At 35.7% G+C, this 11283-nt stretch overlaps 2 protein-coding genes across 4 annotated transcripts; both read right to left on the bottom strand.

Moving 5' to 3' along the window:
- Positions 1–513: 513 nt before the first annotated feature.
- LOC123192031 (protein disulfide isomerase-like 1-4) lies at positions 514–3313 on the bottom strand. The gene is made up of 5 exons (XM_044604507.1): positions 2922–3313; positions 1103–1232; positions 829–994; positions 679–744; positions 514–560 (listed from the first exon to the last, which is right to left on the bottom strand). Exons 1-5 carry the CDS (start codon positions 3311–3313, stop codon positions 514–516), a joined length of 801 nt encoding a protein of 266 aa, XP_044460442.1.
- Positions 3314–5275: 1962 nt separating this feature from the next.
- Positions 5276–11222, bottom strand: LOC123192969 (WPP domain-associated protein). Of its 3 annotated transcripts, none has more exons than XM_044605699.1 (8): positions 8572–11222; positions 8245–8371; positions 8041–8142; positions 7775–7879; positions 7331–7625; positions 6923–7051; positions 6007–6153; positions 5276–5767 (listed from the first exon to the last, which is right to left on the bottom strand). In XM_044605699.1, the coding sequence occupies exons 1-4, from the start codon at positions 11160–11162 to the stop codon at positions 7814–7816; spliced, it is 2886 nt and encodes a 961-aa protein (XP_044461634.1). In that variant the 5' UTR covers positions 11163–11222; the 3' UTR covers positions 5276–5767; positions 6007–6153; positions 6923–7051; positions 7331–7625; positions 7775–7813. The 3 variants fall into 3 exon arrangements, with proteins under 3 accessions (XP_044461634.1, XP_044461633.1, XP_044461635.1); XM_044605698.1 differs by having other exon boundaries at positions 7331–7506; XM_044605700.1 differs by having other exon boundaries at positions 7331–7367.
- Positions 11223–11283: the final 61 nt, after the last annotated feature.

Raw genomic sequence — 11283 nt, 5'->3', positions numbered from 1 at the left:
AGGTATACACACTTACAATTAGTGGGAGGTCTCCGCGTTCCTAAAGAACGAGTCTCTTTGCCTAATCAGTTTAAATTTTGGGTTGGATATATAGATACTTCAAAAACCAAGTTATTATTAATGAACATATTAGGTTGTGGAGGATTCTATTCGCCTAAATTATATTTACCCTAATTTTAATGGATTCATTGATTTATGGTGAAGAATATGAGGAAGATCTGACTGGTCTACCGAATGATTTATTGTGTATAAGATCCTGGGTTTTAACCACAATTTTCCGAATAGATATATTCATCAGATCATCAAAAAAAAACGCAGATGAAGTAATTAAGAGAAACATCCTTTTGGGTTTTGACTCATTGTGAAGAATTTTCATCAAAGTTCATTACAGAAGACTACTCTTTCTGCATCCAGCTTTTTGCAATCCATGGAAGAATTTGTATGAGATGGATGAGAATCACAATTAGTCATTGTTGCAATCATGAAAGTCTAAGTAACGTCTCTGAATTTGTATCAGACTAGCTTTAAATCTGTCTTCCGGAAAATTTCTCTGCCAATGACTGCAAGACAGAAATAGTAAGAAGCACAACAGAAATTAATGACATTGATTTTTTCTGGATTTATTTGCATGAAAGGCTTGAGAATCAATCCATCATTTTCAGTAGTTAATGTGGTCACCGCTCTCTGGAGGAAGCTTATTCACAGATACAAAGTCGGCTATGGCATATTTGATGAATGGACCACCTGAGAAATGAGGCAAAGATGAATTAGCTAAAAATGTACATTATTAATTTGAAGCCCTTAAAACTCAAGGGTATGGAAACTAACTAAAGTGGCTAAGGTGTTGAGACTCCTTTTCCCGCAAAATTAGAGCAGGGCTTTCAATTTCTTGCTCAAACTGAAATGCCTTTGCAACATCAGCACTGATTGCTTGATAGAAAATGACATCTGTATGCAGTTTTGAGGCAGCAGCAACTTCCTCGGAGTCAGGGCCCTGATATGAATTGAGTGAACAAAAGGTAGAAGACTTGCCATGTGAATTGATGAAGTTTAGTATTGAAAGACCTTTTGCAAATAGTGGAACTGACCAGTTAATGTGTACCTTTAAAGAGTCCATGAAAGCCAAAACTACTGTAAATTGAGCCATCAGTAGTTGTTCTGCTTGCTCTATTGATTTTATAGTGTAGACACCTTGAGAAATCTTAGTCTTTGTCCACTTCACAATAGCATCCCTTCAAAACAAACAGAAGCATGTTATAAATAATGCATTTTAGCATGACAATTTTTTTTTTGAATAGGTGCATTATTTTCATGAGAACCAAACTGTAACATCCCTACTCCAATAACCAATCCATTATCAAGATATTGTTCACTCTATACACAGACTCTATCTTAGTCCCAAAATACGTCTTAACAGTTTAAGAAATTAACAAACTATTTAACCAATCAAATCCTCCCACCCTTAGCATAGTCCCAAAATGTATCTTGATAGTTTAAAGAATTCACAAACTATTTAACTAGTCAAATATTCCCACCCCTAACCGATGTGGGATACATAGGCAAAGTACAAACAAACTCAATATCTCTCTTTCCTCTCACCCCTAACCGATGTGGGGTACATAGATAGTGTAACATCCCTGGTCCAATAACTCGGCCCACTGTCAAAATATTGTCCACTTTGGACACACAATCCATCATGGTTTTGCTTTTGGGTTTTACAATTCAAAAGGTGTCTTAACAGTTTAAGGAACTCACAGGCTATTTAACCAGTCAAATTCTCCCACCACTAACTGATGTGGGATACATAGATAGAGTATAAACAGACCCAACATCTCTCTCGTGTTTTGTCAATGTGGGATTCGCCTAAGAGTATCACATACACCCCCCCTGACGGGACTCAGCGTCCTCGCTGAGGTTTGTCTTACCATCATTCAAGAGGACACGCGGAGCTGCTCTGATACCATTTGTAACATCTCTAGTCTAATAACCCAACCCATTGTCAAAATATTATCCACTTTGGACACACAGTCCATTATGATTTTGCTTTTGGGCTTTGTAATCCAAAACGCGTCTTAACAGTTTAAGAAACTCACAGGCTATTTAACTAGTCAAATTCTCCCACCACTAACCGATGTGAGATATATAGACAGAGTACAAACAGACCCAACATCTCTCCTGTGCTTTGTCGATGTGGGATTCACCTAAGGGTATCACAGATAGAGTACAAACAAACTCAGCGTCTCTCTTGCCTCCCACCCTTAACCGACATAAGATACACAAATAGTCTCAACATCTCTCTTGTGTTTTATCGATATGAGATTTACCTAAAAGTATCTCATACACCCTCTGTTATAAGACTCACCCCTAACTGATGTGAGATACATAGACAGAGTACAGACAAACTCAGCATCTCTCTCGCTTCCTACCCCTAATCAATGTGGGATCCACAGACAAAATACAAATAGACTCAACATCTCTCTCATGCTTTGTCAATGTGAGATTTGCCTAAGGGTATCACATAAACCCCCTCTTACAGAACTTAGGGTCCTCGTTGTGGTTTACCCCATCATCGTTCAAAAAGACATATGAAGTCGTTATGATACCATTTTTAACATTTCTAGTTCAATAGTTCGATTCATTATCAAGATATTGTCCACTTTAAATATAGAGTCTAGCATGGTTTTATTTCTGGGCTTTATAACCCAAAACTCTTCTTAACAGTTTAAAAAGCTCACAAGTTATTTAATCAGTCAAATTCTCTCACTCCTAACCAATGTGAGATATACAGACAAAGTAAAGACAATCCTAACATCTCTCTCATTCTTTGTTAATAGGGGATTTGTTTAAGGGTACCACACTAACAAATTTTGAAATATAACTTAAAAAAAGAGTCTTAAAACCAAACCAATCTAAAACTTTACCTCTTCCTTGCATTGGTATAACTATCTACCTTCACTCCACCAACAAAGAAAAATATATTCGGATGTCCCTGAGCTCTATATTTTATTTTCAACACTTTTTCCTCATAAGCATTAACTTTTGCCAGCACCACCTTGCCCTTCAGCTCCCTTGCAGCCAGTGCATATTCTGGAGCCAATTGCTGACTATAGTAGCTCCATGGTGCATAAAAGTCCACCATAACATGCCGATTCTTGGCAACAACATGGCTAAAGTTTTTCTCGCTTAGCACTACCCCATCACGAGATTCCTCAACTTGATCAAAATTTAGAAGATAGAAGGGTGAAAACCAATAAACGGTGATAAGAAGAACTGTTGTGTACAGGATGAGAAACACTTTTGTTGCCCTTGGCATATTTGAGTTTAAACCAAGCAGTATTCACAAGGGGAGTTTTGAAGAAGAACTTGAAGTGGAAGACAAGAACAAGAAGAATGACTATGAAGTTGACTATATAAGCAGCCGGCCTGGTGTGGTGGCATTATCTAAACTAGCATTACCCATAATGACAAAATATAGCATTACCCATAAGACCAATGTCTTTGCAAACATAAGAATTCAGCATTAAAAATGTAAAGAAGAAATCTTCTCCGCCACCAAAGGAACAATCTCAAAATAGGTTGGACTTTTATTCAAAAGTAATGAAAACGAAATACAATGACTTCTTGCCAGTTCAAAAACATCATGACGGAAACTAGAAGAATCATACTTTGCAAACAAACTAAAAAATAATTTCTTTAAATGACCAAAGGAAGCACGCCCTGACCTTTGATTTCATAAACAAATTTAAACTTTCATCTTTCTTGCCTAAAGCCACTTACTATCAAAGCTTGTGGTGGTTCCATAATCAATTATCCATATGTAATAAAAAACAAGGTTGTTCCAAATATATCCAATATCAAGGTCTTTCTGGTAACATTATCCCTGATAGAAATGACCTACTTTATTCTCACTACAATGAAAAGGGTGTTCGTAATATATCCAATAGCATAGGGAGTTGATTATAATCATAAAACTATGAGGGGACATCATAGTATTTTCCTCAGAATAAATGAGGCTTCTCCCTCATGGTCTGTGCGCCATCAATTACGTAATAATGTGAATAAAGGAAGATATTATAATTCCGGTCAAGTTTTAGTTAAATCTCAAAAATATTTTTATAATAGATAAAAAATTCAAACACTTGCTCATAAGGTAAATATTGTTAAAATTTTTGGTTAGAAACAAAGATAAAATCGTTATTTTACTACTAAATCCTAAATTTTTAAAAATTAATATCATTTTCCCCCCAGATTTTAAAACCCAATATTTTACCTTATTCTTAAAATTTGAAAAGTTTAGATTTTATTTCTAGGATTTGTTTAGCTTCTTCGACCACCATCATTTTGGCCTTTGGCTGATACTTTCCACCTATCTTCCAAGTCCAACGATGAAGAACAGCCACCCAATCACCAAGAAGAACAATGACCGTTGTTATTGCATTTGGAAGATATGACAAAGACAATACTTTGTCGTCTTTCGACACGTCAGGACAATGCGACGACGAAGGATGATGTCATCCTTCGTCGGGTTGTCCAAATGATAACACGACATCCTTCTTTGCATCTTCCAAACACGATGACAACGATTGTCGTCCTTTGTAGTGGTTGGATGGTTGTCCTTTGTTGTCGGATTTGGAAGATTGGTGAAAAACGTCAATCAATAACCAAAATGATAGTGTTCAGAGAAGCTAAACAAACTCTAAGAGTGAAATTTAAACTTTTCAAATTTTGAAAATAGAGTAAAATATTAGTTTTTAAAACTTGGAGAAAATGATATTAACTTTTACAAATTTAGGGTTTAGCATAAAATAATGATTTGACCCTTATTTTTAATTGAAAATTATAGTGATAGTTAATCTATACGTAAATATTTAAACTTTTTATCTATTATAAATATATTTTTAAGATTAAACTAAAATTTTGGGATATAATCTTTGCCCTTTAATTTTACCATAACAAAAGGACGGCCTACCACATGGAATTTTTCTCTTATAAAATACAAGTTGACTTTGACCAATTAAACCAGGAAACTAATGACCACGTCATCCCACCACTTATGACGTAATATTGCGTATAATGCATCATAAGATTTGAATTTTTTTTATTAATATTGAATATTATAAATCTATTTTTTAATTTTTATTTACAATTTAAAAATAATACTAATAAATTTTTTTGATTTTAATTATTATAAATAGGGAGACAAATTAAGTTAATAATAAAATTATATACATAAATAATGTGTATAATTTTATATATAAATAATAACATAATACTATATAATTAAATATTATTTTATTTTTAATTTAAAATTTATAAATCACATTATTTATGAAATGCCTTGGTTCATCCTTGGCTCTTGACATCAAATTGTCTGTGGCTTGTGCCTTACAAATGAAATTTTGTGGCTTGTGCCTCACTCACGAAATTTCCGAAACTGAAATCCGAAGCCCCCAGGGGTTTGCAACATTTCCAGGGTGAAGGGTGGTTGGCCTTCTGACAATGATTGCCTCAAGTTGCGAAGAGGGTTACTGATGGAGTTATTAGTGTGATGGCTCACAGTTGGAACCCTTATGGGCATGGCAGCATTGGTGGTGGTGGTGTTGTTGTTATTGTTTTCCGTCAATGCCCGACTGCCGCTAGCAGGAGCTGCGGGAATGTCGCGGTTGTGTTTCCCCTCATAGGTTGTGATCAGTGCGCTCAGATCATGAGATGCTCCCTCAACTTGCTTTCTCACTGGACATCCTGGATGTGTACACTTCAGTAGCTCCTGAGAGCAAAATCCGACAATATTATTATAAATGGATAAAGAAGAGAGCTAACTACATAATTATATTTGGTATAGAAAGGGAATCCAAAAAGTTGGGATAATAACTGTTTCAAAGTAGAACAATAAGTAACTTTTAAGATTAAAGCAATCCCTTTAAAGGAAAAATTAAATATAATCTACTTTCAGGGATTCATAAAGGAATGAAAAACATTATGATATAAAATGTAAGTGAAATTTACCTTAGAACAACTTTTTGTCCATATTTCCTCCATCTGTATCCATCATCTAGAATATCAATGTCACTTGTTGTTTGAACCACAACTCTAGGCTCTCTCACTGTTCTACTTCCAGGAGATGAAATGCCTTCATTTTCAACCTCAGTTTTCCTGAAATCAAGATTAATTGCCATCTCAAACAAGTTCACCACATAATTAATCATTTCTAAATTAACCATCTTTTGGCCTCAGGTTCATCTTCTTCAAACTCATCTCCTCCGGATTTACTCTTCCGTGACTTTATTTCAACAATAGCCGCAATTGGGGTTTTCTTGGATGACTACATCTTAGACAATTACACATTGGACAAAATTGACTTTGATGATTTTCAAAGGTTTCACAGAGTGGCTTTGATACTACTTAAAATTAAAAGGAAATGTTTCACTTTTTACTGATGCCTCGTAACGAAACTTTACAATCAATTTATGGGGATGGAATTCTTAAAATCAAAGTCCACCTACCGCCACTAATCATTTAATCAATCAATTAATCAGTCAACTCATAAATCAATCAATCAATAAATCAATTAAATCTTAAAATCGTTTCCCAGCAAGATTAACACAAAATTTTGATTTCAAAGTCAATCTGAAATGTCTTTGCTACATCAGCACTATCAATTTGATAGAATCTGACATCAGTATGCAGTTTCAAGGCGACAACAAGCTCTTCACTCTTGCATCCCTAAAATTAAATAGTCATTGAAATAAAACCTTTTAATACTACACAATGATGTAATCAAGGAAAATTTTGTCATTCATGATGAGGAGTTTTGAAGCACAAAAAGTGATGAAATTCAAGACTTTAGTAAAATAAAGCATGGTAATTAAATTACTGAGACATGATATCTACCCTTGCTCAAATGTCATAGGTAGAATTTTACCTCTAAAGGGTCAAAAATCCCAAAACAATTGTTGATTCAGCCTTAAGTAGCTCTTTTGTTTGCTTTCTTGATGGTATAGCGCAAATACCAAGGTCCACCATAACCCTTGTCCAGTTTGCAATAGCATCCCTTCAAAATATAAACATTTCAGAAACAGATTTTTGAGCATTCAATATTTGAATCATTCTCATAAATCAGATTGTTTCTCCCCACTGAATCATGTTTTATGCTAAATACGTACTTTCCTTTTTCTCATCAATTATAAAAACTTGGAATATCATTAAAGGAACAGAATAATGAAACCAAACAAATCAAAAGAATCACCAGCTTTTGTTTCCGCCATTATAAATTTCCACCTTCACTCCACTAGCAAAGACACATATAGTTGGATATGCAAGAAATTAATACCTCAGTGGCAGCCAGCACATATTCCAGGCTCAGTCTCCTGCTCCAGGGGCACATCATGGAGGATGAAATTCACCAACATATATGCTGGTTATTAGTAACAGAAGAGCTAAAATTCACCTTGCTTAATGCCACACTGTCTTTTTCATCAAAAGCTGGAAGCATGTACTTCTTTTGATCTATTGAGAAACATAGGTGAATATTTATTACGGTAGCTAGAAAAGATGGATGGATGTTTCTTAGCGGATGAGAAATGTAAAGCATAAACTCCAGGATAATCTACTTTATGAACATTGAACTGCAAAAGCCAGTGAATAGTCAAGGCAATAAGCACCTTTGTATTGAGGAGAAAATTTTTTCTGCTCTTGACATTTTTTATGTTGAAAACAAGCAGAATGGACAAGGGTGTGTTGGAGAAAAACATAAGAGGTAAAAGAAGAAGATAACCTTGAAAATCTTTAATTTGGTGATATGAGGATGCCTTTATCACTTGCTGGAAGTATGAGCTGCTCCAGTTAGTTCTCTCTGGATCAAGCTCAATATTTCTGAGACCTGAAGAGTAAAATAGAACTACTATCTATTAAAACAAAAATCTAGCAGAGAAACAAGTAACAGAGGCCAACTACAAGCACATAATATTATGAGATGAAGTTGATAGTTGCATCAGAGTTCTTTATTATGAAACAATTTTTTGAAATTATCTCATTGCTCACATCAAAATATTGTTGCAACACAATTGAATATGGATGCAGTTTCATGTAAATCATCTCAAGTAGCCTTAACAATACATCCACTTGATCGCCGAGTAGATCTACCTACAACTCAAGAAACATAATAAATTGTTAGAACAACAATACAGAACGGGAACTTTCAGAAAGTTTCTGACAACAATTAAGTAAAATAAATTTTTTTATAACCTCATTTTCAGCCTTTTGGAGATTCTGGCATCTAATAATGAAAGCCTTCCTGTAGAGCAATTCCCTTTTTCGTGTTGCGGCTACAAGTTTAACAAGTGAATCTAATTGATGTTTTGCTTCTTCTAACCTGTTTGAAATTGGCACAACAATCTGCTTAGTCCAAGGAAATCGGTACCTAAAAAAGTTTTGTCTGAACTTTTCCAGGTAACAAGCTTTGTTGTTTCAACACTAAAATTTTTAATCCTTTCAATGCCAAGCAGAGGATAACAGAATCATGAACTAGCATGAGAATTAAAGAGCAATTGCATATGGAATATATTATTGTACCTCAAAATATTGCTCCCTAATTTTTCATGTGCTTGGAGCTCAAAATCCATTAATACTTTAGGTGTAGATACAGTATCATATCGAATTTTAAATATCTCTTGGTTATCCTTTTGTTGGCAGAGGGAATACTTTCCCTCATCTACGATATCTGTTGGACTTATCTCATGATGAACAATTTCTTGGTCACTAACTTCTGGGCCAACACTGGATTCGATCTCGCTCAATATTGTCTTACTCATAGACAACTGCTCTAGAGCTTGCTCAAGTTTGCTTCTCACTGAAGTAAAAGTAGTTTCATCCTCATTCAGAAGTTCATGAAAGATCTCATGCTCATTAAACTCTTCAGTTTCCAATTTCACCAAATCAACGTCTGCATTGTATTCCTTTATTTCGGAATTTGCACTTAATATTAGCCCTTCCTTCTCTTCAAAAGACTTCAGTAGCTTATCTAAATTTTCAATCATACTCTCCTCTCCACTTCCATTAATTTTGGCATCAGGGATTTTCTCTTGTTTCTTAGCTGCTGCTGGTGCGAAACTTCGGCAAGTGCCTTTCACAGCCTCAACAAAAACAAATTGATGTATCTCCTGCCTAATGAGATGTTCAATATCACAAGAATCAACCTCCATCTTGCACTCATTCTCCTTAAGCAAACACTCTTTACTGTCCTGCCAGTAAGAGCAAACTGAGGAGCCATTTGTAAAATTCTTGGAAACTTTGACTTCTTGGAGTTCCCTTATCATGTAGTTCACAAAGTTCACAGTATCCCTGATGGTCTCATCAAAGACAAACCAAGAAATCTCTTCTCCAAGAAGGCTTTCTGTGCTGAAATTCTCTATGATCCCATTCCATTCATAGCACATTTCACGGAAGAAGACGGCACATACATCCTCCTTTAAAGTGAATTCATCTTTTATTTGTACTAATGCCGGCTCCATTGCAGAGCAAAAATTTGCATCTCTCTCAATGTCATGAGCCTGCAATTGTGAGTGAAACTCACTTATTAAACCTTTGAAGATAATTGCATTGGTGTCTTCCATAATTATGGTTAGCAAATTTCCATCTTCCTTTTCCTCTTTCAACATTCTTAATTCATTTTGTAATTCTTCATTTACATGTTGAGAAACTGAAGGATTATTCGCTTTCTTCCAGACTTCTTCCAAGCTGTCAATGTCAAAGTTCGCTTTCTTTTCTGCACCAGATTCCGGTATCCTTTTTACTGGAGAAGTTTCCTCCCGATGATCACTTCCATCCTCTCCAAAAGTTTCAAGCAGCCTAAAATTCCATTTGATTAAATTGTCCGTCCTCTCAATAAGTTCTTGAATTCTTCCTCTCAAGCTATCAGGGTCTTTTTCTTTCCTGAAGTTTAAACACCCTATTTCCCAAAACCTTTCTCGCTTCAATGGATTCAGCTCTTCAGCTTTTTTCCGTATAATAGACTCGTGATTCTTTATCATCTTAGCAACTAAATGACCACCATCTTCTTCTGGTTCATCTTTGGGTAGCTTCATTTGTCCCACTTGCTCAACATTTGAGGAAAACATTTTCACATTCTGGACTTTATCACCTTCTGATAAAGACCTTCCTGGCTTTGAAGGAAAATTGCACTCACTATTGATTCGGGTTGAAGATACTAAGTTCTCATTTTCTCTTATAGCTTTTGAGTGATCCTCATTTTGTTTAATAAGATGCTGAAGCTCATCCCGCAGGCATGTAACCTCTTTCATCAAATCTGATAAATGCTCACTCAATCCAACAAGAATTTGCTTCTCTTGGTTCCTCATTTCAACCTCAAATTTATCCTTGAAATCCTTCATAAAACCTTTGATCAATGTATAAATTGCATCTCTCTCTAGATTCCACCTCCATTTCTGCTCTTGTGGCCCCAACTCAGACAAGAAAATGGCTTTCTGCATTTTACTAAAAGCCTGATCTACAGTTTCTTTCAAGAAGTTAATGTCATAGCTCATCTGCTCTATCTTTTTATCATCAATACCTCTATTTCTTTCCTCGTCGAGCCTATAATCAAGCTGAAGCTGTTGCTTTATATGCCACACCTGTTGATCTACCGAATTCCTCAACTCAGAAAATTCACTATCTCTATCCTCATCCCCACTCGAAGTACTGCTATGACTGGACTCTGAAATATTCTCACTCTTGCTTCTTTCAGCCTCAACTTTCGCATGCAAAGAAACAATATCTCTTTCTTTTAGTTCCAACGCTTGCCTAAGCTTCAACTCATTCTCCAATCTTTCTGTCAACTCTCTGTCCTTTTCCCAGATGGCCAGCTCCGTTTCCTGCAGACGCACCAGAAGGCGGTCTCTAATTTCTGTCAAGTCTGCAAGGATTTCATGGTAGGTTTCAACATTGCAGCTATCTGCCTCATCTTGAACAAATTTTATGCAGCCCTCCAGCAGAATCGCAGCAAATTCATAGAACTTAGATATCTCGTTCAAGCGCTGGATGACACCTTCTTTTGACGTAACCTTCCCATGGGCTCTGTCCATGGCATAGTACACAATCCACATCATAGTTGCGTCTATTATGGAGCTTCTGAGTCTTCCATCCGGCAATCCGAAAAGAGCTTCCATTTCAAACAATCAAATACAGCTTGTGATGAAGAATCCTGGAACAAGATAGAATTGCAGTCTGATCTATAATATAGGTTCTGTAAGTGGATGAGATCTCTATTCTGTTTTCTGCAGTTTTTCC

This window comes from Mangifera indica, chromosome 12, assembly GCF_011075055.1.
Source record: "Mangifera indica cultivar Alphonso chromosome 12, CATAS_Mindica_2.1, whole genome shotgun sequence".
In the NCBI taxonomy this organism is placed as follows: Eukaryota; Viridiplantae; Streptophyta; class Magnoliopsida; order Sapindales; family Anacardiaceae; genus Mangifera; species Mangifera indica.
The sequence above is the reverse complement of the archived record's forward strand: the minus strand, read 5'-3'. Positions and strand labels throughout refer to the sequence as shown.